This window comes from Somniosus microcephalus, chromosome 1, assembly GCF_052327205.1.
Source record: "Somniosus microcephalus isolate GS21.2 chromosome 1, FLI_Smic_1.0, whole genome shotgun sequence".
In the NCBI taxonomy this organism is placed as follows: Eukaryota; Metazoa; Chordata; class Chondrichthyes; order Squaliformes; family Somniosidae; genus Somniosus; species Somniosus microcephalus.
In genome coordinates, this window is record NC_140987.1 from 441828306 (window position 1) to 441855568 (window position 27263).

At 44.9% G+C, this 27263-nt stretch overlaps 1 protein-coding gene across 1 annotated transcript in view; it reads right to left on the reverse strand.

Moving 5' to 3' along the window:
* Positions 1-27263, reverse strand: part of LOC147125344 (mitogen-activated protein kinase kinase kinase kinase 4) — a 407092-nt gene that overhangs the window by 141219 nt on the left and 238610 nt on the right. Inside the window, exons 15-17 of the mRNA XM_086001780.1 lie at positions 23390-23551; positions 6217-6342; positions 3230-3306 (exon numbers count right to left, since the gene is read on the reverse strand). Of these exons, the coding sequence (XP_085857906.1) occupies positions 3230-3306; positions 6217-6342; positions 23390-23551 (365 nt within the window). The remainder of the gene's footprint in view (positions 1-3229; positions 3307-6216; positions 6343-23389; positions 23552-27263) is intronic.

Sequence of the window (27263 nt, forward strand, 5' to 3'; positions counted from 1 at the left end):
TGGATATATTTCTTAAGGCTAAAGGGATCAAGGGATATGGGGAGAAAGCAGGGACAGGGTACTGAGTTTGGATGATCAGCCATGATTGCATTGAATGGCGGAGCAGGCTCGAGGGGCCGAATGGCCTACTCCTGCTCCTATCGTCTATGTTGTTTCTATATGTGGCCCACAAGGCTCCATGGCATTAACCTATGTGGCCCACAAAGATAAAACCTGCGGACACCCCTACTCTAGAACACATAGTTGATGAAACCCATACCTCTGTCACTTACCGCTTTATAAAGTGCTTTGGGGAACAGACAAATGGCTCCAGTGAATACCCTTACTTACCTACCACTAGCCTTTCATGGACTGGGCAATCATTCCCAGACCATTAGGAACCCAACAACTCCATAGCAACATGGAAACAGGAGCAGCCCCTCGAGCCTGTTCCACCATTCAGTTAAATCATGGCTGATCTGTACCCCAGCTCCATTCACCCACCTTTGCTCCACATCCCTTGATACCCTAAATCTATCTACCCCAGTCTTGAACATTTCAATTCACCCAGCGTTCAGTGTCTTTTGGGGGAGTGGGTTCCAGATTTCCACTACTGTGAAAAAGTGCATCCTGATTTCACTCCTAAAATGGCCTCTTTCTAATTTTAAGGTTTATGCCCTCTTGTTCTGGATTCCCCCATCAGAGAAAATAGTTACTCTGTATCGACCCTATTGAATTCCTTCACCATGTTAAACACCTCAGTTAGATCACCCCTCAACCTTCTAAACTCAAGGGAATACAAGTCTAGTTTATGCAACGTGTCCTCATAATTTAACCCTTTCAGTCCTGGTATCATGCCACCAAAAAGACCGTTGCAGAATGTCCTCCCTTACCCACCCCCCCAACTGACCAACAGTGAACAGATGCCCACTCTGCCCACTCCACCTTACCACCGAGGGTCAGCTGCTTCCCATTAGGTAATAGCACTCAATAAAAAAAGTACTACAGGAAACTCTCGATTTAAATCTCTGTTAACCGGCAAAATTCAGGAGTAGGTTCAGGTAAGTTTTACTTCATATTAATGGCCGTTCCTGGATCTGTGGCCGGGTTCCTGCACCTGTTGCTAAGCAACAGGGACGCTTGGATCTTGTGGCCGAAGTTCCTGCACCTGTTGCTAAGCAACAGGGACGCTTGGATCTTGTGGCCGGGGTTCCTGCACCTGTTTCTAAGCAACAGGGACACTTGGATCTTGTGGCCGAAGTTCCTGCACCTGTTGCTAAGCAACAGGGAAGCCTGGACTTGTTGCTGTGTATGGAGCTCTCGTACCTTTTACTATACCTCTCTGTAATCCGGACTTTTTGATAAACCGGCACCACGCCGGTCCCGTCGGTGCCGGATAAAAAAGAGTTTCCTGTACCAAGCCACAGGCTGCAGGGTTCCTACCACTAGCAGGCCTCCCTATCTCTGTAACTACTTCCAGCCCCCTACAACCCTCTGAGATCTCTGCGCTCCTCCAATTCTGGCCTCTTGCGCATCCCTGATATTCATCGCTCCACCATTTCACCTGACATAAACTCTGAGCTCTCTACCTCCCTCTCCTCCTTTAAGATGCTTCTTAAAACCGATGTCTTTGAACAAGATTTTGGCCACCTGTCCTAATATCTACTTATATGTGGCTCGGTATCAGACTGTGTCTGGTTACGCTCCTGTGAAGCGCCTTGGGACGTGTGACTACGTTAACGGCGCTATATAAATGCAAGTTGTTGTTGTTGCAGTAGTGGTAGGGCAAAGAAAATGACAGATGGGCACTTTGGGGGTAGAGTTTCCGCCCACTTCCGCGAGTAATATCAGCCAACTCCGGGTGAAATCGGCCGAACCAGCGCAAACGATCGGGGGGGGGGGGGGGGGGATTTCAAATGCGAGTTACTCCCAAAACCACACGTGATCTTTTTACGCTGGTTTAGGGTTAAATTCACCGGATCAGGCCCTGCTCCCACAACGGGCCACGCCGCCCGGGTCGACATTGCGAGGTTCCGCCGAATGGTGCTGGTTCGGGAAGGCGCAACAACAACAACTTGCATTTATATAGCGCCTTTAAAGTAGTGAAACGTCCCAAGGCGCTGCACAGCGGTATTAGAAGTCAAAAAATCTGGCTCTTCAAATCGCGCTCATTTTCTCAGGCGCACAGGCACCAGTCGGCACGTTTGAAACGTTTTTTCAGATCAAAAAATATTTAACTTACTAAGAAACCGACTAGTGTACATCAATGAAAGTAGTAAATGGTTCAGTATAGTTTTTTTTAAAGTCACTTCAGTGATTTTAAATCAGGTTCCTCACAGGTGGAGGACTGGACGCTCTTATTTAAAATGTTTATTTTTGGTGATAAACCCATTTTCAGCTGTATTAATCAAACTGCACCAGGTTACCGCTCTTAAATACATCAGGGAATGCTTCTTAATGAAAATTTAAAAAAGAAACGATTACGTTCTATTACACTGCCCGATTACACTGGTTCAGGGAAGACTTTACGTTTGTGATCACGCAAATGATTTTTTAGTTGTCCGCTGTGGCTCAGTGGGTAGCACGCTCGCCTCTGGGTCAGAAGGTCGTGGGTTCAAGTCCCACTCCAGGGACCAGAGCACATAAAGCTAGGCTGACACTCCAGTGCAGTACTGAGGGAGTGCTGCACTGTCGGAGGTGCCGTCTTTCGGATGAGACGTTAAACCGAGGACCTGTCTGCTCTCTCGGGTGGACGTAAAAGATCCCATGGCACTGTTTCGAAGAAGAGCAGGGGAGTTATCCCTGGGGCCAATATTTCTCCCTCAACCAACATCACTGAAAAACAGATTATCATTGCTGTGTGCGGATTGGCTGCCGTGTTTCCCACATTGCAACAGTGAGTCCACTTCATTGGCTGTAAAGCGCTTTGAGATGTCCGGTGGTCGTGAAAGGCGCTATAGAAATGCAAGTCTTTCTTTTCTTTTACCTGAACTCTGAAAGAACCAGCGCAATTTTTGAGCGCCTTTTGGGCCCAATTTCCTGATTGCGCCCAAAGCTAAAACTCAACCCCAAAATCCTGTTCAGTTTCACACTGCGATTTTTTAAGATAACCAGCTGTCACAAACTGCACCCATTCCGCTTTGTAATTCAGTACAGCATTGATCATTATGAATCACTTTAATTAAAAATGGAGTTAATCAGGCAGCCCTGCTATAGTTAGCTCTACTTGCAATAGACTGTGGTCACTAACCTGGAAGTACTTTTCTGGCCTGCTTGACTGTTTACTTGGTCTCTGCTGCTGGACTTAGACACAGTCCTTTCAGGAACCTTATGAGTAAAAAGAATGTAAAATTATTTTTTTTACAACTGCACTTCCCAGAAGAAGCTACCATTATTGGACTACCCTAAATGTGGAAAATATTCTGAACTCTAAACCATGCAGAAAAACACCATTTGCTGCAGAATTATATTTTAATACATTCAGTTTAAATCCAGTAAATCCCCGTTTGCAAAACGCATTAATGATTTCACAAAGGTAATACCTAAAGACTTAGAAATATAGAAACATAGAAGATAGGAGCAGGAGTAGGCCATTCGGTCTCTCGAGCCTGCTCCGCCATTTACCTGTAATGAGATCATGGCTGATCATCCAAATTCAGTACCCTGTCCCTGCTTTCTCCCCATATCCCTTGATCCCTTTAGCCTTAAGAAATATATCCAACTCCTTCTTGAATATATTTAATGAATTGGCCTCAACTGCCTTCTGTGGTGGAGAATTCCACAGGTTCACCACTCTCTGGGTGAAGAAATTCCTCCTCATCTCAGTCCTAAATGGCTTACCCCTTATCCTTAGACTGTGACCCCTGGTTTTGGACTCCCCCCGCCATCGGGAACATCCTTCCTGCATCTCGTCTGTCTAGTCCTGTTAGAATTTTATAAGTTTCAATGAGATCCCCTCTCATTCTTCTAAACTCCAGCCAGTATAAGTCCAATCGACCCAATCTCTCTTCATACGTCATTCCTGCCATCCCAGGTATCAGTCTGGTTAAATATAATTAATTAAGTTATTACAACAATGGGCCATAATTTGAAATTAATTAATCAGTTATTTAGAAACATAAAACCAAGAGGAGGCCATTTAGCCCCTCGAGCCTGTTTTGCCATTCAATTAGATCTTGGCTTATCTGTACCTGCCGTGCGTTAGACTTGCCCTTGCATATTTAAGTTAAAAAAAAATTTCCATGGCAAGTTGCTGAAAGTGCGAGCTGATAACAGCGCAGTGAGGGAAACAGAGCATCTGGGATCATAGTGAACAACGGGGCCTACTGTCTATCTCTTAAACCAATCAGATTGAAGGATTCAGAAACAAACAGAGGAACGACGGAGAAGGAAGATGAACGAGGGCGGGTGAATTAGAGTCAAATCAGGTACAGAAAGAAAGAAAGATTGGATTAAGAGAGAGAGAAAAAGAGACAGAAAAGAAAAGTAACAATAAAAAATTAACTTTAAAAGTTTACCTTTTTAAAATCTCGAAGAATTTACCACATGCAGGAATGAGATTGAACAGTTTAAATTGATCCCTGTCTGGGCCAGATGGGTTGATTGGCATTGCATTAACATTTATCATGTCGTTAACAGGGTACCTATGCTGGTAATTATGAGCCTAAACTTTCTGCGGTGAGTTTAATGGACAATTAATGTTCTCAACAAATAGCAGGGAGGCTAAGGGCAAGATGCCATTTATGCAAAGCAAACGGTGGAGCGGCATAAATCAACCAGCAAGTTCTGGAGATTTGCAATTTACGCCGCATCTCTTAATCCCCTAATCTTGCTGGCCGATTTGCGCATTAATAGCAGCGTGCGTTGTTAACACGTCATTATTTTTGCATGAAGATTTGGCCCACTGGTTCCCAAAGCCTTTCCACCATCTACAAGTCAGGAGTGTGATGGAATACCCTCCATCTTGCCTGGATGAGTGCAGCTCCAACAACACTCAAGAAGCTCGACACCATCCAGGACAAAGCAGCCCGCTTGATTGGCACCCCATCAACCACCTTAAATATTCACCCCCTCCAGCACTGGCGTACCACGGCTGCAGTGTATACCATCTACAAGATGCACTGCAGCAACTCGCCAAGGCTTCTTCGGCAGCACCTCCCAAACCCGCGACCTCCACCACCTAGGACAAGGGCAGCAGGCGCATGGGAACACCACCACCTCCAAGTTCCCCTCCAAGTCACACAGCATACTGACTTGGAACTATATCACCGTTGCTTCATCATCGCAAGGTCAAAATCCTGGAACTCCTTCCCTAACAGCACTGCGGGAGTACCTTCGCCAGACGGACTGCAGCGGTTCAAGAAGGCGGCTCACCACCACCTTGTCAATGGCAATTAGGGATGGGCAATAAATGCTGGTCTTTCCAGCGACGCCCACATCCCAGGAACGAATTTAAAAAGATTGAAACTCCAGCTATATTGAGATATTGTGGAGCAAAATTTCATTAGGATACGTTTCCATGGTAGTTACAATCTCATTCAGATAGATTTAAGAATAAATTTAGATATTTTTTGGTATATTTTTGAATTTTGGGACACAGTTCTGAAGTGCTCTAGTAAAAATTTGATGCCTCACCCCTACTGAATCCTGAACTGAGAGAAGTTCATCCACCTACGGTATGTGGTAATTCTGTTAAGACAATTTCATTTCCATCAACACTGTCTGCATAGTCCATGGAAATCCTATGCACATACAGAATGCTCTCGATGCTGAGACCAAGTTCTGAATTGTAACAGTGCTTCTAAGGGAGACAAAGTTCATCTCCAGCCAACTGAATTGCCTGTAACTGTCTAACATGATCACAGAACTTGTAGCGCAGGCTCGTGACGAATTCCCTTTCAAAGTAAAGGATATTTACGGCCAAATAAATAAGGAGGAACATGGAGAAGCATCTCATTTTCCAGCTGTTTGCAAGGTACAAACTATCAGCATCATTAGATCGCCAACGGTCTCTCGTGGTTGTCAAATGAGCTGCAGATAAGAGTTCTGTGCATTGCCTATGTCCATACTCATCAAGTAGTTTACTGAATCATCAGATGAAGGGGAGCGATTCCAAGTGAGCATGAAGTGAGCTGATGGGCTCCACTGCATAGGTGAGAAAGCAAATAAACCCGCAAAGGTGTGCAGGGAACTCTCTCAACCTCTGAGCAGAAAAGTAGGTAGAGTCAATCATCCTACCTTGGGAGGTGGCTCCTCATTGTCCCAAAATACTTCATCTTGTCCAGGAGACGTTGGAATCAGGACCATATCGGTTAAGGAAACAGAACTGGAAAGGTTGTCTCTATAGACTTTCAGGTTCAGATCCTGTGGAGATTGCATCTTAATATTAATATGGGTCACAAAATGCAAACAAAAGCCAGACAAATAAATAAGACTCATTTCTTCACTATAAAATGAAGAAATAATAAATTTGTAAAACCTCAACTGTGATGTTTAGAAACATTTAAGTATCATTTAACATGTCGTGGCAGTTTATCCCATTCCGAAGCTTGCTGATCGCACGCTCTGAGGTTAAACTGTGGAAAATGCAAGTAACCAAACACGGGCACTCCTCCTTGCTCCCTTGCTGTCTAAGAACGTCACTTTCCCTTGGCATTCTGCCAGATTCCCACGTGAGACTGGGAATTCCAGTGGGAAGAAGCATCATTCTGACATCTGTCCGGTGAGCATTTACCAAGCTGAATAGGTGACTTAGCTTACTATGTGAGTATTCCTACAATTCTCGGATCAGGTACTGTTACAGCTGACTTTTACCAGAAGACTTTAAAAAGTGATTTCCTCTCATTCTCAGCCTTTTGAACTATACATAAGAACACAAGAAATAGGAGCAGGAATAGGCCACTTGGCCCCTCGAGCCTGCTCCGCCATTCAATAAGATCATGGCTGATCTTGGGCTCAAAGCCACTTCCCTGCCCCCCTTGGAACTGACACTGCCAAACCTGTGGTTCTCTCAACCCAAAGGGATCTGGATTAAGACACAACGAATCGCTCTTCTCCGTCACTCCACAGGTCCTGTCGACTCACTGAGCTGTGTTAGAGATGTGCAGCAAAACTGAAGCCAGCGTCTGGTTTCCCCCAGTGAGTGGATCTAACTTCTGGTGGGTGTGCATCTGTGTCTCTGTCAGTGTAATGGCACTGCTTGGGGGGGGGGGGGGGCACTTTTCACCTTCAGTACTTGGGTTGTAAGCTGGGGGGAGCGGATTGCCTGCCCGTTATGGAACCTGCCCCATTTTCATATCCAGCCAGAGAAGCTGGGATTGTAACTCCTTAGAGCAGAGAAGGTCAAGGGTCGGAAAGGGGAGGACACCACTTGGGTATTCAGTTTTACAGAGGTTTAACGTAACTAGCAGTCCTTAAGGAAACTGTTTAATAGAGGTGATCAAAATTATGAGGGGTTTTGAAGGAGTAGATAGGGAGAAACTGTTTCCACTGGCAGGAGGGTCGGTAACCAGAGGAAAAAAGAAAGACTTGCATTTCTATAGCGCCTTTCACGACCACCGGACATCCTGAAGAGCTTGTCAGCCAGTGAAGTACTTTTTTTGAAGTGTAGTAACTGTTGTAATGTAGGGAACGTGGCAGCCAATTTGCACACACAGCAAGCTCCCACAAACAGCAATGTGATAATGACCAGATAATCTGTTTTAGCGATGTTGGTTGAGGGATAAATATTGGCCAAGACACCAGGGATAACTCCCCCCTGCTCTTCTTCAAAATAGTGCTATGGGATCTTTTAGGTCCAGAGAGAGCAGATGGGGCCTCGGTTTAACATCCCATCCGAAAGACGGCACCTCCGACAGTGCAGCACCCCCTCGATACTACACTGGAGTGTTGGCCTAGATTTCCGTGCTCAAGTCTCTGGAGTGGGACTTGAACCCACAACCTTCTGACTCAGTAGGCGAGAATGCTGCCCACTGAGCCACTGGCTGACACAAATTTAAGATAATTTGCAAAAGAACCGGGGGGAGATGAGGAGAATATTTTTTACGCAGCGAGTTGTTATGATCTGGAATGCACTGCTTGAAAAGGTGGAGGAAGCAGATTCAATAGTAACTTTAAAAAGGGAACTGGACATATATTTGAAAAGGAAAATATGCAGGGCTTTGGGGAAACAGCGGGGGGAAGGGGGAGTGGGACTAATTGGATCGCTCTTTCAAAGAGCCGGCACAGACACGATGGGCCGAAAGACCTCCTTCAGTGCTGTATGATTCTATATGCAAATTAACCCTATGTTCTCGTCCATCAGTCATGGATTTATATTTTTTCCGACTTCTATTATTCCAGGAGAGATATGTTTCCAATTCATTATGTGTCGAGATAGTGCCCCAAATTGGATATTCAGATATTTCTCTGTGTGACTGTCACCAGGGACAGAGCATTATCTGAGTGCCCCGCTTGGGACAGTATCTGTCTAAGATTCTACCAGTTATGGGGCACTATCGATCTGAATGTCCATTAGTCCTGATGGAAAATCAGATAGACAGTGCGCCATACTAGCCTGAATCTCTAATACTGATAACTACGCTCATTTATTCAATATATAGCACCATAACTTCATCATATTGTGCTCAGAGAGAAAATTCAGCATGTAACTAGGATGGGATGCAGGTAGGGTTATTGTGTGCACAGAAGATGACCAAATATGACATTATTATTACAATAAAACACTATCAGAACCACATTTCAGATAGAACGATCTCATAAATCCTACATTTGATATTAAAATAGGGTTTGCTGCCATTTGAGGGAAAGTGAGGACTCAGAAAGATACAGCACAGAAGGAGGCCATTCGGCCCATCGTGCATGTGCTGGCACTCCAATTGGGTATTTAGTTTTATAAATATAATAAACTAAAGGATACAATTCTAAAGGGGGTGCATGAACAGAGAGACCTGGGGGTATATGTGCACAAATCATTGAAGGTGGCAGGGCAGGTTGAGAAAGCGGTTAAAAAAGCACACGGGATCCTGGGCTTCATAAATAGAGGCATAGGCCGGAATTTTACTGGCGCTCAAAGGGCATGTTTGAAGGCGGGTCCGCCATCAAAATCACAAAGATTGACAGCGGGTCGGTCTCCCGCTGTAAACCCGCCTTCTTGTCAGTCTCCCCAAGTGTTGGGTCTGTCATCCCTGAACAGACCCGACACCGAGCGGCGGGTCAGCCAATTTAGATGCTTAAAAGCTTGTTAAGCACCATTTTCCCATGTACTTACCATTTTACCAGGTTTTTGTAACGATCAATAACATGTCATTCTATAGTGGACACTAGGTGGCGCTGTAGAGCTGTATATAGCTGTATGTATAAGACTACACTACCCAGCTATATATATATTAAGACTACATTACCCATGAGGCACTATGCTACCCACAAGGCAACAGTCAAGATGGCAGCCTGCACACAGGAGCACACATGCTGCATCTCTACAGATACTGTACCTAGAGAACGTGTACTGAATAAATAACTAGCTAGAAGCTAGCTGTGTTCATAATAAGAATGTCTAGTTATTAATGAACATAACAGTTTTTAACAAGGTTCCCGGCGAGCGGGGATCACGTCAGGTAAGTAGGTCGGGTGTTGTGTCAGCATGGAATGATTTACTAACTTGTCAGCTGCAAATGTTCTATGAAAGCTCCCATTTCATAGGTCTTCACTTTCCAAGGTTGCTTACTGCTTTTAGAAGACAGATTGAGCTTTATGCAGGTTGCAAATGTTTGGAGCAAACTCTGTATCCAGTGACACCTCAATGGAACAACCTCTCTCACCATTGATAGATCGCTTCTGTCATCTCAACCTCACCTGCCATCTATTACATCAGCATCAGTGTCCTTGAAAAAATCTTACCTTGGTCCTCAGAATTCCAACATGACCAGCCCAAACACGATCAGCCCCAACACCAGCAGCACCAGGCACACCAGTAGCACCAACAACAACACCAACCTTCTCCGCAATCACCTGATGCTGCAAAGGACAGAGGGCATCAGCACCTGGCCATATTGCTGCCCGGGAGGCCAGAGATGGTCTTACCATAGCCAGATTTACTTCACTTGACGCTGTACACCCTGGCTGTGATGTGATGCACCAGGTTGGCACCACCCCACACCAGCACCATAAAGCATCCCTACAATGCCCAAGCCATTCCTTTCACTCTCATCACCATGTGGGGGGGTGGGGGGCGGGGGGGGGGGGATGGGGATGATGTTATCTCTCACCATTCACTGGAACTCACTAAGACACTTCCAAAGGTGCACACAAATCTGTCCAAGAACGCAAAGTGTTGAAAATAAAGATTTCAATGCTTGACAATACATTAACAGAAACTTTACACAAACATTGGCTAAAGCACACAAGGGCCTACCCTTGTATGTTGTTACAGTAGTTTGAATGATTGGACATGGATGAGGGTGAGTGTGAGGGGTGGCTAGTGAGATGCGGATGTGATAATGCAGATAGAGAGGGATGGGTGGAGGTGCAAGGTAAGTTGGTGTGAGTAAAGATGTGCAGGAGCAGGGTAGGGAAGGCAGAGTGATGGGGATGTGATGAGTGGCACAGCAGGATGAGGTTGAGTGTGGCTTGGCTGTAATGTTTTGTGATCCACTGAGATCATTGAAAGGTTTGCGCCACTGCAGCCAGGGAGTCCTGATGACATCCCTGCTTGTGTCCTCCTGTGCAATGTTCAACCAGGCTGTGTTGATCTCCTGGGGAGGTCTCTTCTGCCCATGGGAAGGGAAGAGAACCTCCCTGCGTGCTGTGACTCCCTCCATAAGCATATGGAGAGAGTCATGCGAGAGCCTGGGTGTAGCCGTGCACCTCTGTGCAGTGCTTGTCAGTGTTTGCAGCACCTCAATGCTGCAGAACACTGACAGCACAACTGTCAAAATGAATGTGGACATGGCCCCTTTAAGGAAACTGGCTGATGACATTACATGATGTCATCGGACCCGCTTCCTATTAATTGGCCGGGAACCTCGCTTAACAAGCCCCATCAACGGAAAATCATGTTGAAGGCCGGGATCGAGACAGATGCGGGGTCCCCACATGCCTCGGACCTCGCCCGCCATGGAGCCGCTGAGGTTGGAAAATTCCAGCCCATAGAGTACAAAAGCAAGGAAGTTGTGATGAACCTTTATAAAACACTGGTTCGGCCACAATTGGAGTATTGTGTCCAATTCTGGGCACCACACTTTAGGAAGGATGTGCAGGCTTTAGAGAGGGTGCAGAAAAGATTTACAAGAATGGTTCCAGGGATGAGTTACATGGATAGCATGGAGAAGCTGGGGTTGTTCTCAATAGAGCAGAGAAGGTTGAGAGGAGATTTGATAGAGGTGTTCAAAATCATGAGGGGTCTGGACAGAGTAGATAGAGAGAAACTGTTCCCATTGGCAGAAGGGTCGAGAACCAGAGGAGACAGATTTAAGGTGATTGGCAAAAGAACCAAAGGCGACATGAGGAAAAACTTTTTTACTCAGCGAGTGGTTAGAATCTGGAATGCACTGCCTGAAAGGGTGGTGGAGGCAGATTCAATCATGGCTTTCAAAAGGGAATTGGATCAGTACCTGAAGGAAAAAAAATTGCTAGGCTACGGGGAAAGGGCGGGGGAGTGGGACTAGCTGAAGAATGAGAGGTGATCTTATTGAAACATATAAGATACTGAGGGGGCTCGACAAGGTAGATGCAGAGAGGATGTTTCCCCTCATGGGGAAATCTAGAATGCAGGGGCACAGTTTTAGAATAAAGGGCCGCCCTTTTAGAACTGAGATGATGAAAAATTTCTTCTCTCAGAGGGTCATAAATCAGTGGAATTCTCTGCCCCAGAGAACTGTGGAGGCTGGGTCATTAAATACATTTAAGGTGGAGATAGTCAGATTTTTGCAAGATAAGGGAGTGAAGGGTTATGGGGAGCGGGCAGGGAAGTGGCTTTGAGCCCCCAAGATCAGCCATGATCTTATTGAATGGCGGAGCAGGCTCGAGGGGCCAAGTGGCCTATTCCTGCTCCTAATTCTTATGTTCTTGCAGAGAGCTGGCACGGGCTCGATGGGCCGAATGGCCTCCTACTGTGCTGTAACCATTCTATGATTCTAGTTTTATGGATGTTTAATGCAACACGAGCAGCCCTTTAAGAAACTGTTTAAATGGTTCCCTGCTAACAGAGATACTGCGCCATGCTAATCTTTCCTCAATGTTATGCAGTGACCTTGCACAAACTTTACCAAATTAGATTTTCCATTTCCAGCTGCCCTGCCTTGCAAATCTCTTCACTTTCAAATAAAATGTCTCCTTCAATTTTTCTTTTTTAAAAGGATGCTTTTTTTACTGTTATTATCTCGCGTAATAGCATCTGTTTTGAGGACCGCACTAGCAGTTCTGCGCCACAGCGATGAATGTAGTTGAATCCAGTTTCCAGGAAATTGCACCAGGATCAGAACTGCTTGGACCAGGATTAGAGTTGGATCAAGACTCCCAGAGATAGCCCATAAAGCAGGCAATTCCAGAACCTTTGTATCACAGCCTGTTCATTCACTGAGCAGTTCAGGCGAAATAGAACGATGAGGAAGCACACACATACATAATTTGTCCAAAAATGATTAGACCTCTTGAATCTGCTGCTGTTTCCAAGCTGGCTGTCCACGTTTAGCATGCTCAGCATAAAAATTCGATCATTGTAGAAGGCATTATGCTTGGATCAGGATTTTGTATTTAAGTGATACATCTGGATAAGGAACTCTCGACAATGAAATAGGAAGTGGTTTGCCACATTGGGATTCCATCCTTGGATCAAAATTTTGCTTGGGCTTTGCCTTTCCTCAGCGTCAGCGGTATATCATGATTACAGTCTTTTATTTAATCAACCTACTTAACTCAGAATTAAAGAACGCTCCATGTACATTTCTTCAGTTCCACTTTAGGCATCATCAGGTGTACAGGAAACTCTCAATTTACCGACGCCTAAATAACCGGAAATCTCTGTTAACCGGCAAAATTTAGGAGTAGGTACAGGTAAGTTTTACTTCATATGAGTGGCCGTTCCTGGATCTGTGGCTGTGTAACCGGGGTTCCTGTACTTGTTGCTAAGCAACAGGGATGCTTGGTCTGTGGCCGGGGTTCCTGCACCTGTTGCTAAGCAACAGGGAAGCCTGGATTTGTTGCTGTGTACGGAGCTCTCGCACCTTTTACTATACCTCTCTGTAATCCGGACTTTTTGATACACCGGCACTGCGCCGGTCCCGTCGGGGCCGGATAAAAAAGAGTTTCCTGTAGATCCATTTTTGCAGGAGCGATAGAATAGAAACTGGGCATTATTTGGTAATGTGCAAAAAATAAAAGGGTTAACTTAGAAAGTGATGAGAAAGTTGTGGTTTGTCGCTATACTCGAGGAGCACTTGAGAGGGTGACTGACTGTGAGATATGTAGAGAAGGTGATGACTAGACCTGCTCCTGTTGGGTGTAAAGCCTGTCTCTGGGGTTCCGCCCAAAACAGATGGTTCTCCCATTTCACTTTTCCAACTTTCATATTTACTTAATCTTCACTAATTTCTCCCTGGAAGGCTGCCATGATAGGCATTCTTTCATTCATAGTTCATTCATCTTTCTCTGGTAACTTGCCAGTTGGATTATTTCTCTCTCTCTCTGGAAACCTGTTCAAAATGAGTCATTCTGCTACTTAATTTTAATGTGCAGCAGGAGTGTCCAAACCTTTTTGGCCACTTAGGTGAACAACTGGAGAATCGAAGGTCACACATAAAGTACAAATCAATACCTTGCACTGCGGATACCAACAGATCTTGGTATTCTGATTTAGGGTAACAGTGTTAAGAATAACCCTTAGCAGAGAGGTCAATAACCAGTGGGCATAGAGTCATAGAGTTATACAGCACAGAAAGAGGCTCTTTGGCCCATCGTGTCCACACCGGCCATCAAACCCTGTCTATTCTAATCCCATTTTCCAGCACTTGGTCCGTAGCCTTGTATACTATGGCGTTTCAAGTGCTCATCTAAATGCTTCTTGAATGTTGTGAGGGTTCCTGCCTCTACAACCCTTTCAGGCAGTGAGTTCCAGATTCCAACCACCCTCTGGGTGAAAAAGTTTTTCCTCAAATCCCCTCTAAACCTCCTGCCCCTTACCTTGAAACTATGCCCCCTGGTTATTGACCCCTCTACTAAGGGGAAAAGTTCCTTTCTATCTACCCTATCTATGCCCCATATAATTTTGTACACCTCAATCAGGTCCCCCCTCAGCCTTCTCTGCTCTAAGGAAAACAACCCCAGCCTGTCCAGTCTCTCTTCATAGCTGAAGCGCTCCAGCCCAGGTAACATCCTGGTGAATCTCCTCTGCACCCTCTCCAATGCAATCACATCCCTCTCATAGTGTGGCGACCAGAACTGCACACAGTATTCCAGCTGTGGCCTAACTAGCATTTTGTACAGCTCCATCATAACCTCCCTGCTTTTATATTCTATGCCTCGGCTAATGAAGGCAAGTATCCCATATGCCTTTTTAACCACCTTATCTACCTGTCCTGCTGCCTTCAGGGATCTATGTACATGCACACCAAGGTCCCTCTGATCCTTTGTCCTTCCTGGGATCCTACTATTCATTGTGTATTCCCTTGCCTTGTTTGTCCTCCCAAAATGCATCAGCTCACACTTTTCAGGGTTAAATTCCATTTGCCACTGTTCTGCCCATCTAACCATCCCGTCTATATTGTCCTGTAGCCTGAGGCTTCCCTCCTCGCTATTTACCACTCCACCAATTTTCGTGTCATCTGCGAACTTACTGATCATACCTCCTACATTCATATCTAAATCATTAATCTACACTACAAACAGCAAAGGACCCAGCACCGATCCCTGCGGTACACCACTGGACACAGGCTTCCAGTCACAAAAAGTAATTTGCAGGAGGATTAGAGGGGAGTTGAGGAGAAATCTTTTCACCCAAAGGGTGGTGGGGGTCTGGAACTCACTGCTTGAAAGGGTGGTAGAGGCAGAAACCCTCATCACATTTAACAAGTACTTGGATATGCACTTGAAGTGCCGTAACCTACAGGGTTATGGACCAAGAGCTGGAAAGTGGGATTAGGCTGGGTAGCTCTTTCTCGGCCGGCACAGACATGATGGGCTGAATGGCCTCCTTCTGTGCCGTAAATTTCCATGATTTTATTGAATGACCCTTTACAAACGCCCAGGCTCACAACATTCAAATAAGACAAACCAGTGAATAAGAGATATTAGCACAAAGTAAACTAAGTAGCCTGGGCTTTGTGGGTTGGAATGACACAGATCGAGGGCTTGATATGAAGGTTGGTTTTCTTAATTACTTACTTTTATCTTTTTTTCTCTTCCAATTGATCACAAGTGTAAACCTCATGAATTATCAATGCATACAACTGACAGTAGAGCTTTAATAAACAAAAACTGCTGATGGAGAAAGTCCAACAATAATGTAGAAATAATAAACAAATCGTACGCTTTACAAGATATTTTCCCAGTAGAGCAGGGCGAGTTATATGAGCCTCCTCCCACCCTACTTCATTTAACCCTATCAGTGTAACCCTCTATTCCCTTCCCCCTCATGTGCTTATCTAGCCTCCCCTTAAAGGCATCTATACTATTCACCTCAACCACTCCCTGTGGTAGCGAGTTCCACATTCTCACCACTCTCTGGGTAGAGACGTTTCTCTTGAATTCCTTATTGGATTTATTAGCGACTGTTATATTTATGGCCCTTAGTTTTACATAAGAACATAAGAACATAAGAAATAGGAGCAGGAATAGGCCAATCGGCTCCTCGAGCCTGCTCCGCCATTCAATAAGATCATGGCTGATCTGATCCTAACCGCCAATCCACTATCACAGAACCATCTCCTGAATCAAACAGAATTAGACACACGAAATAGGAGCAGGATCAGGCTACACGGCCCCTGGGCCCGCTCCGCTACCCACAGGGCCATGACCGATCCGAACCTAGACTCATGTCCAAATTCCTGCCCGCTCCCCGTAACCCTTAATTCCCTTTACTTCTAGGAAACTGTCTATTTCTGTTTTAAATTTATGTAATGATGTAGCTTCTACAGCTTTTTGGGGCAGCATAGTCCATGGACCTACCACCCTCTGAGTGAAGTAGTTCCTCCTCATCTCAGTTTTGAAAGAGCAGCCCCTTATTCTAAGACTATGCCCCCTAGTTCTAGTTTCACCCATCATCGGGAACATCTTCCCCGCATCCACCCGATCCAACCCCTTCACAATCTTATATGCTTCAATAAGATCGCCTCTCATTCTTCTGAACTCCAATGAGTAGAGTCCCAATCTACTCAACCTCTCCTCATATGTCCATCCCTCATCCCCGGGGTTAACCGAGTGAACCTTTTTTGTACTGACTCGAGAGCAAGTATGTCCTTTCTTAAGTATGGACACCAAAACTGTATGCAGTATTCCAGGTGTGGTCTCACCAATACCTTGTACAACTGAAGCAGTACCTCCCTATTTTTATATTCTATCCCCCTAGCAATGAAAGCCAACATTCCATTGGCCTTCTTAATCACTTGCTGCACCTGCATACTAACCTTTTGAGTTTCGTGCACCAGGACCCCCAGATCCCTTTGTACTACAGTACTTTCCAGTTTCTTGCCATTAAGATAATAACTTGCTCTACAATTTTTCCTGCCAAAGTGCATAACCTCACACTTTCCAGTATTGTATTCCATCTGCCAAATCTCTGCCCACTTACTTAGACTGTCGATGTCCCCTTGCGGTTTTTTATGTCCTCCTCACTCACTACTTTCCCTTCCATCTTAGTATCATCTGCAAACTTTGATATGTTACACTCGGTCCCCTCCTCCAAATCGTTAATATAGATTGTAAAGAGTTGGGGACCCAGCACTGACCCCTGCGGAACACCACTAGTTACTGATTGCCAGTCTGAGAATGAACCATTTATCCCAACTCTCTGCCTTCTGTTAGATAGCCAATCCTCTATCCATGCCAGAATATTACCCCCAATCCCGTGATTTTTTATCTTAAGCAATAATCTTTTGTGTGGCACCTTGTCAAATGCTTTTTGGAAGTCTAAATACACTACGTCCACTGGTTCCCCTTTATCCACCCTATATGTTACTTCCTCAAAGAACTCCAGCAAATTTGTCAAACGTGACTTCCCCTTCATAAAACCATGCTGACTTTGTCCTATTAAATTATGATTATCCAAATGTCCTGTTACTGTCTCCTTAATAATGGACTCCAAAATTTTACCTACCACAGATGTTAGGCTAACCGGTCTATAGTTTCCAGCCCTCTGTCTACTGCCCTTTTTAAATAAGGGTGTTACATTAGCAGTTTTCCAGTCTGCCGGGACCTTTGCCGAGTCCAGGGAGTTTTGGAAAATTATTACCAATGCATCCACAATCCCTACCGCCACTTCCCTCAAGACCCTAGGATGTAAGCCATCAGGTTCAGGTGATTTATTCACCCTGAGTCCCATTATTTTACCGAGTACCATTTCCTTAGTGATTTTGATCGTGTTTAGCTCCTCCCCCCCTTTAGCCCCCTGTTTGTCCAGTGTTGGGATATTCTTAGTGTCTTCTACTGTAAAGACTGATGTAAAATATTCATTCAGTGTTTTTGCCATCTCCATATTTCCCACCATTAATTTCCTGGTCTCATCCTCTAAGGGACCAACATTTACTTTAGCCACCCTTTTTCTTTTTATATAACTATAAAAATTCTTACTATCTGTTTTTATATTTTTTGCTAATTTACTTTCATAATCTATCTTCCCTTTCTTAATCAATCTTTTTGTTATTTTTTGCTGTCTTTTAAAGTTTTCCCAATCCTCTATCCTCCCACTAGATTTGGCTACCTTATATGCCCTTGTTTTTAGTCGAATACTATCCTTAATTTCTTTACTTAGCCACGGATGGCTGTCTTTTCTTTTACACCCTTTTCTTCTCAGTGGAATATATTTTTTTTGGAAGTTGTAAAATAACTCCTTAAATGTACACCACTGATCATGTATCGTCTTACCCTTTAATCTATTTTACACAGGACCAGATCTAAGGTTGCTTGCCCCCTGGTCGGTTCAGTTACATACTGTTCAAGAAACCCATCCCTAATACACTCAATGAACTCATCCTCAAGGCTGCCCTGCCCAATTTGATTTGTCTAATTAATATGATAGTTAAAATCCCCCATAATTATAGATGTTCCCTTATTACAAGCCTCAACTATTTCCTGATTGATACTCCGTCCAACAGAGTTGCCACTGTTCGGAGGCCTATAGACTACGCCCACTAGTGTTTTTTTCCCCTTATTATTCCTTACCTCCACCCAAACTGTTTCATTGTCCTGATCTTTTGACCCAGTATCATTTCTCTGTATTACAGTGATTCCTCCCTTTATTAACATAGCCACCCCACCTCCCCTTCCTTCCTGCCTGTCCTTCCTGGTCGTTAAATAACCTGGTATGTTTAATTCCCAGGCATTGTCACCCTGCAGCCATGTTTCTGTAATGGCCACAAGATCATACCCATATGTAGTTATTTGTGCCATTAACTCATCTATTTTGTTACGAATGCTACGTGCATTCAGATAGAGAACTTTCAAATATGTTTTGTGACACTTAGTTCCTGCTTTTGCCCTTTTTATTACTTTACCTTTTACTCCATACCTTCTGCCCCTTCCTGACACGCTCTGGTTTTTAATTTCCCCACTGCTACCTAAGTCTATGACCTTCTCTGTTGTCATTTTTATTATTTGCTCTCTAGGAACCTTCCCCCCACTAGTTAGTTTAAAGCCCTCTCCTGCAAGTGGAAACATCTCTACGTCTATCCTATAGAACCGCTTCATAATTTTAAAGACCTCTATCACGTCATCTCTCAGTCTTCACTTTTCTAGAGAAAAGAGCCCCAACCTATTCTGTCTCTCCTGATATTTGCACCCTCTCAGTTCTGGTATCATCCTTGTAAATCTTTTTTGCACTTTCTCCAGTGCTTTTATATCCTTTTCATAATACGGAGACCAGAACCATGCACAGTGCTCCAAGTAAGGTCCAACCAAGGTTCTGTGTACGTTAACTTCTCTGCTTTTTGAATTCTGGCCCTCTAGAAATGAACCCCAGTGTTTTGTTTGCACTTTTTATGGCTTTGTTAACCTTAATGATTTGTGAATCTGTACTCCTAGATCCCTTTGCGCCTCTATCACATTTAGACTCTAACCCCAACTTAGGCCTACTCCCTCCCACAAGGAGAGAAAAAATTGCGGATCAAATCACATTCCCAAACACTTTCCAGCCACCAGATCAAGACAGATGCCTGGGAACAGGTCACATCCTAACAATCTTTGTCTACCAATGGTGTGCAGCAGGAGGAGAGTGGTGGGGGGTGGGGGGGGGGGACGCCGATATAGGAACATAGGAACAGGAGGAGGCCATTTAGCCCCTCGAGCCTGTTCCACCATTCAATGAGATCATGGCTGATCTGCGGCCTAACTCCATATCCCTTTGCCCCATATCCCTTAATACCTTTGGTTAACAGAAATCCATCAATCTCAGATTTAAAATGAACAATTGATCCAGCATCAATTGCTGTTTGTGGAAGAGAGCTCCAAACTTCTACCGAGGGGGTTCTAATGAGAAGAAAATTTAATTAAGAGCAGGCCAAACCATTAAACAGAAATGTACAGAAAGGCAGCATGACTGCTACATATTACATTACTGTGTAATCTGTAAAGACAATTCAGTTCTCAAAGGATTATTAACTTACCTGAAGGTATTGAAATGCCACAAGAGTGCCTTGCAAGCACAAAAAGGCCTGACAACATTCTACTGGCCAAGGTCACAACCTTCCGCTCGCACAGCAGGAAGCAAAATTAATGCGATTCCATATCCCTTTAGAATCTCAATTTTTTCCCATCTCATAATGGAGCTTCACCAGACTTTGACCTTAATTAACTTAAAATTGAGGCAAATGCAAATCAAGTCCCACATCTTTGCAAAGAGCTGTCATGTTGATCACACGCGACAACTGGTATTGCTCGCTACAGGCGTTCATGAGCTGAGCTTTGTTTTCTAATGGCAAATAGGAACAGAGAAGTGTGTGATTTTACATATTGCTGATGGCGAGAAGAGTGATTTTATATGGCTTGGATTTGCTTCAATGATCTTGACACAATTTGGGCTCCATTGAACCAAGGCTCCTCATTTATCTCTATTAACTCCAGCATTTCTACATTACCACAAAGGATCCCAGGAGACTAGTGCTCAATGAAGACCCCCCATTTATCTTACTTTCCACTGCCGCCCAGATCAGGGTCCATTGGAGGCTGAAGATCTGTGTTTCCCACAGCTGAAAGGGAAGGGATCCAGCTCCTTGCTTTTAGCTGTAAGTGGAGACCCAATGGCAGCTTACGAGATCCATTAAAATCTGGGTCTCCAAAACAGTCAGGTCTCTGGGGCTCTGTAAGCATCGGAGCAGGCCCCAAGGATTTGTATGATTGTTACTGCTGTTTGACCAGCAGCCTGTTTGGCCCGGTGGGAGGGGTGTGGTGCAGTTGGACCTAGAAGCACAGACACACCTGTGAGTTTCAATTTAACTATGGAAAAGACATTTGCTTTGGACAATGAGCGTCTCGATAGGTGATTTAACTTTGGCCAATGAGACTTCGTGTTTTAATGGGTTTCGATGGATCTTCAATTGGATAAGACAACGATGCCAGTTTCGCTGGAACAATGGACTTCTTGGCCTCAATGATAAACATTTTAACCTTGGGCAAAACACATCAGCAGTATGACTAAATCACATCAAATATGTACCACAGGGAGGGGGAGACAAGATAAGGAATTGTCTTCCATCCCCCAGCCCTGTACATGTCCTGTGGTTTGGATTACTGGGTGTGGATTGGAATACAAGAGTTGGGGGAAGGCCCAGACTCGAAAAGGCAGGAACCAGAAAAAGGGTGATTTAAAAGACATCACTGCAATACACAGACCAGAGTGAACTTTTAGGGTATACAGAGAAGGCAGCTTTGGCCATTTTCTCTCTCTCTCTCTCACTTGCTCGAAACCACCACGAGCGACAAGAGCCTCGCCTTGCTCTTCGACTGTAGGAATGAACCTCGAAACTGGGACTTAGATACTGCATCGGCGATACAGAACCAGAAGACACGTTCTACACAGGGAAGCAGCGAGCAAGAAAACGGACAATCGGGGTGAACATTGTCCAAGCCCACGCATCCTTAAGACCACCGGTACTGTGTGAGGAGGTGTTGTGTGTCCCAACCAATCCAGAGGGGCTTAGTGGGGAGGTTCTGTGTGTGTTATATAGTGTATGTTCCGGGGTTTGTGGGACAAGTCCATGTTATACTCTGTATTGCAACACAGGGTGATTTTAGGCATCTTAATATGAGACAGGGGCCTGTTCGACGGGCCAAGTTGTATTGTTGTACTGTTTATTTTACACCACCAGGCATTTTACGTACTGGAGGCGGGTGTGTGTGTTAACCTTATTAAACACCGTACGGTTGAGTCCGAAAAGCTTGTCTGTGTTTCCAATCCTGTTCGCCGTAATTCCTGTCGTCTAAAACTAAGTAGCGGGGGTGATTCGAACCACCATGGCAAACCACCTACAGCTCTTTCTATTGAAGTGTGTAGTCAGTGGTGGGATCCCCATGCATCAGCCACTGACAGCACTCCTTCAGTGAAAGAGCGCCTTCCTCAGCCCTCTCTGGGAGATTTTTTCTGCCAGGAAAAGCCCACAATTTTAATGGGAGCCACGTTCCTAATGAGGGAAGTTAACAGAAGACTGGCACCCTATTCACGGTCCGCGAGAAATGAGACTGAAATTGGAAGCCCGCTTTATTGTGACTGTCGTAAGAAAACTACTCGGCACTTGGTCTAAGCGTTAAACAAAGCTTTAATCAACTGTTTTACAACATGGAGGTCTAGTTGTGTCCTTCACTAGTTCCTGTTAAAGAATGTCCTGAGCAAGCTGGGCCCATATCCGAGTATTTATACTCTCCCTGGACAGCGCCACCCGCAGGCCGCTCAGTATTATTTCATAAGTCATTTCCACATGAATGCCAAGATTCATGTCAGTGACATTATCCGATTCTCTTTTCAAGCTTGCACTCACCGTACAGTTATACGGATGTCACTATTATTCTGTATACAGTTTGTAGTTCAGCCAGGAATTTTTGCATTTGCACCTGGTTCCCCACTAAGTAGGTTGCAACAGATGTTTCCACTTGTGGGGGAGTCCAAAACGAGGGGCCATAAATATCAGATAGTCACTAATAAATCCAATATGAATTCAGGAGAAACTTCTTTACCCAGAGAGTGGTTAGAATGTGGAACTCACTACCACAGAGAGCAGTTGAGGCGAATATCATAGATGCCTTTAAGAGGAAGTTATACAAGTACATGAGGGAGAAAGGAATAGAATATTATGCTGATAGGGTGAGATGAAGTATGGTGGGAGGAGGCACATAGAAACATAGAAGATAGGAGCAGGAGTAGGCCATTCGGCCCCTCGAGCCTGCTCCGCCATTTAATGAGATCATGGCTGATCATCCAAATTCAGTACCCTGTCCCTGCTTTCTCCCCATACCCCTTGATCCCTTTAGCCTTAAGAAATATATCTAACTCCTTCTTGAATATATTTAATGAATTGGCCTCCACCGCCCTCTGTGGTAGAGAATTCCACAGGTTCACCACTCTCTGGGTGAAGAAATTCCTCCTCATCTCAGTCCTAAATGGCTTACCCCTTATCCTTAGACTGTGACCCCTGGTTCTGGACTCCCCCGGCATCGGGAACATCCTTCCTGCATCTAGTCTGTCTAGTCCTGTTAGAATTTTATACGTTTCCATGAGATAGCGGAGCATAAACACTGGCACAGACCAGTTGGGCCGAATGGCCTGTTTCTGTGCTGTAAATTCTACATACGAAGCACAGAATTTTGCAGCACAGATGGAGGCCATTCAGCCATTCCTGTCTGCACTGGTACTTTGGTACAGCAGACCACAACTAATCTCACTGGCCTGATCTTACTCCGTAGCCTTGTATCATCATCTGCTGCTGTTCGCTATGCCATCGGGGGGGGGGGTGGTGGCGGGCAAGTGTAGAATAGAAGTGAGGTTGACAGGTGAATCAGGACTGAGGTGAATCATTTAGGACTGAGATGAGAAGAACAGTTGACAGGTGAACCAGTCCCTGTTGCCCTCAGGTGCCTCCAAATGACTGCGGCAGGGAAAGGGGGAGCAAGCTTTCCCGACCAGCTCAGCTGGCGAGTGACGGAGGCGTTTGGGAGAGAGCTGAATGGAGGAGCAAAACAAAACATTCCGGTTCAAACACCTATATTGTGTAATTACCTGTAAGCCCGTGGGCATTTTTAAAGCAGGGGTGCAGGGGCTTGTTCGGCCTCCGTTTGCGGGGTCGCAGTGTGGAGGTATGGGAGGCCCAGGGCCTATCTTGCTCAGTTTGGTATGTGACAAAGCTAAGCCATCGCCTGTTCTCTTCTGTTTATCTGCACCCTAAATAGAAGGTAGGCCAAAAGGGTTAGGCAATAATATGAAGACAGCAAACTTTGTTATTACAGCATTAAAAATTCCACTCTGCAATAGCATTCTCCAGTCATAGTTTTAGTCATTTGAAGTCGATTAGCTATGGATGAGATTGCGTCCTAAACATAAGAACATAAGATTTAGGAGCAGGAGTAGGCCACACGGCCCCTCGAGCCTGCTCCGCCATTCAATAAGATCATGGCTGATCTTCGACCTCAACTCCACTTTCCCGCCCATTCCCCATAGTCCTCGATTCCCTTAGAATCAAAAAATCTATCGATCTCAGCCTTGAACATACCCAATGACTCAGCATCCACAGCCATCTGGGGTAGAGAATTCCAAAGATTCACAACCCTCTGAGTGAAGAAATTCCTCCTCACCTCAGTCTTAAATGGCTGACCTCTTATCCTGAGACTCTGCCCCCTAGTTCTGGACACTCCAGCTAGGGGAAACAACCTCTCAGCATCTACCCTGTCAATCCCCCTCAGAATCTTGCATGTTTCAATGAGATCACCTCTCATTCTTCTAAACTCCAGAGAGTATAGGCCCAATCTACTCAATCTCTCCTCATAGGAGAACCTTTTCATCCCAGGAATCAATCTAAAATGGAAGGAGTTGTCAGTTACATGGGTCGATTTGGACCTGATCAGAGTTTCCCCAAGTCTGAATTTGAGGTACAGGAAACTTCGCGATATCCGGCACCGACGGGACCGGCGTGATGCCGATCTATGAAAACTTCCAGACAGACCAGCGCTAATGTTGAAGGATACGGAGGTTTTCATCTCCGTATCTGACAACAAACACCGTTGCTTAGCAACAGCTTGTAAACAGTCGGCCCGTACCTTGGAAGCATCTCTGTAGCTTAGCAACAGCTTCAGAGAGGCTTTCCAGAGACTGACTGTTTAAAAAAATGCTAGGAGAAGAAAAAAAAACTAACAAAACGGCTGCTGATTTCTGCCGTTAGATCGAGATTTCCCGACATACAACCTCTGGATAAACCAAAGTTTCCTGTAATGTGTCTGGGGTAGTGGTTATGAGTGAGGTGGATCAGACTGCACCTGCTCCTTAGCTCGGGAAGGCTGAAGGGACCAGAATTGAACTTGGATCTTTTGCTTATTAAATGCCTGAAGGCGGAATCTGAATTTTGAAGCGAAGTGCTATGGAACATTGATTGCTAAACGTGGCAGTTAAGCTCAGTTTCAGGCTTTGTTGAGCACACAAAACCTCAAGCTGCACTCCACGAAGCTTATTAAGCAATGAAAACCTGAGCTGCAAGTCTGGAGATAGAATCGTAGAGTCATACAGCACAGAAGGAGGCCATTCGGCCCATCGTGCCCGTGCCGGCTCTTTGGTAGAGCGATCCAATTAGTCCCACTCGCCTGCCCTTTCCCCATAGCCCAGCAACTATTTTTTCCTTTTCAAGTATTTATCCCATTCCCTTTTGAAAATGATTCTTGAATCTGCTCCCGCTGCCCTTTCAGGCAATGCGTTCCAGATCGTAACAACTTGCTGTGTGTATAAAAAAAAAAAATTCTACTCATCTCGCTTCTGGCTCTTTTGCCAATTACCTTATGTGATGTGATGTGAGGAATTGTGTTCAAAGCCCTTTGTTAAGGATTACATCCTCTTAAAAGTGCTCAGACAGCAATGGCAGGCAGGTTCAAATTTGTTCGAAACAGCACCTCATCTTTCGATTAGGCACTCTACAGCCCTCTGGACTCCACATAGAGTTCAACAATTTCAGATCATAACCTCGGCCCCTATCACATATACATATATATATATATTGGCCCAGAAATTCGGGTCTCCACGGGTGAGTACGCACGGGGTACTCACCCGTAGGCCCGATGGAAGTGCCGGTTTCCTGCATGCACTGCGCATGCGCGGGAAACCGGCACTTCCGTTCCTCTGAACGAAGGGGTTCAGAGGTCGAACGCGTGCGCGGGAGAGGCTGTGCGTGCGCATCGAACTTCGTTTTTTTTTTTTACAGGTTTTCCCGGGAGGGTAAGTCTCCAGAATTTACACATTTAAAAAGCAGGCGTAAGGCCTGCTTTTTACAAGGTAAGTGGTGAATTAATTAAAATTAAAACATTTTTTTCACAGGTTTATTATTTTTAAATACTTTAAAGAAAGATAAGTTTATTTTTAGCCCCGTTAGAAAATAAAATTATTTTTTTCAAAAATTTAAATTATTGTTTAAAATAGTTATTTCATGTTTATTTAAAAAATGTGATTTAAAAAAAAATGTATTTGAAGATTTAGTGATGTTTTGGGGCCCGTAGTATTTCTAACTTTTGACAGCTCTTCCTGTCAAACTTATGAGTGGAGCATTTCCTGCTCCGATTGGCTCCCCATGGCCCACGTGATCCCAGGGGGTGCTTCGAACTAACTGCGCCCCTGGGATACACAAGCACTGCGCGCCGGCAGTTGGAGCAGGCCCAGGATCGGAATCCCACGGGGACCTACAGCTCAACGGCCGGCGCGCTAGGTAAGTGCAGGTCGGGGGCTTGCACCCGCGGGAAGCCCCCGACCCGAATTTCTGGGCCATTAATATATAATTAATTTTTTTTTTTTTAATCCACACTTTCGTCTGGGCTTTTTTCTTCCCTCCCACATGGCAGTTGTCCATCATTCTGCCAGGGCCATTCACACTTCATCTTGAGCCGTCCTTTGTTCCTTTACCTGTTCAATATCTCTCAATGTCTCTTAATCTCTCCTGCTTTCTATCCTATCACTGACCTTCCCTTGTGTTCTTTCATCCCCTCCCCCTTTTCCCAGCCCCCAACTTGCTTTAAAATCTGTTCCCTTTCCTGCTTTTTTTCTAGTTCTGACGAAAGGTCATTGACCTGAAACGTTTAACTCTGTTTCTCTCTCCACGGATGCTGCCCTGACCTGCTGAGTATTTCCAGTGTTTTCTGTTGTTATTTCGAATTTGTTCTTGTGGTCTTGACATTAATCATTCTGTATTTCATTTATGCTGCTTCCTTTCTCGTCTCTGTTTTGTTTGTGATTCTCTTTACACCACTCATCCCCCCCCCACCCCTCCCTCATTCCTTTTCTCTATCTTTTTCACCTGCTACTCTCTGTACTGTCTTCCTCTGCCCCGTGATGTTCCTTTAAGAAAACTCGTTCTAACTAGTTTCCCTGACTTCTCATCCACTATTGCTGGGAAAATCTCCACTTGTAACTGAAATGGCAGTGGTTTGACAGCATTTCAGTCAAGATAAATAAATACTCACCAACTTCTTTTGTTGCACAATGCTAGACATAATCGGGGGGAAAAAGATTTACCTCGCAATAACCTCGCCAAAGAAAAAGGCTCCGAAATTCGGGAGAGCGCATGGCGGGGGGTGAAGGGGAAATAACCTTCTTTGTCATAGGTGATCCCTCGGGCTGGTTTCCACACGTGCCGTCCACAATGGCGCCGGCTGCTTCAGGACAAACCAACCTTGGAGAGGGGACCTCAAGCAGGCATCAGGCCCTTTACTTGTACATCCAAAGTGACAAACGTCTGCTTCTTGCTGTCCTCCTGAACCTACTTGCCACTCCAGTCCCTCTTTTACGCATCTTATTTTCTCTCTTTGATGCCTGGTCTCTATTCTTCATATTCTTGTGTGATCACTGTTTGTTGATCTTCCCATGGTCTTGATTTTCCCCTTAGTTCCCCTTCATCTCGCTACTT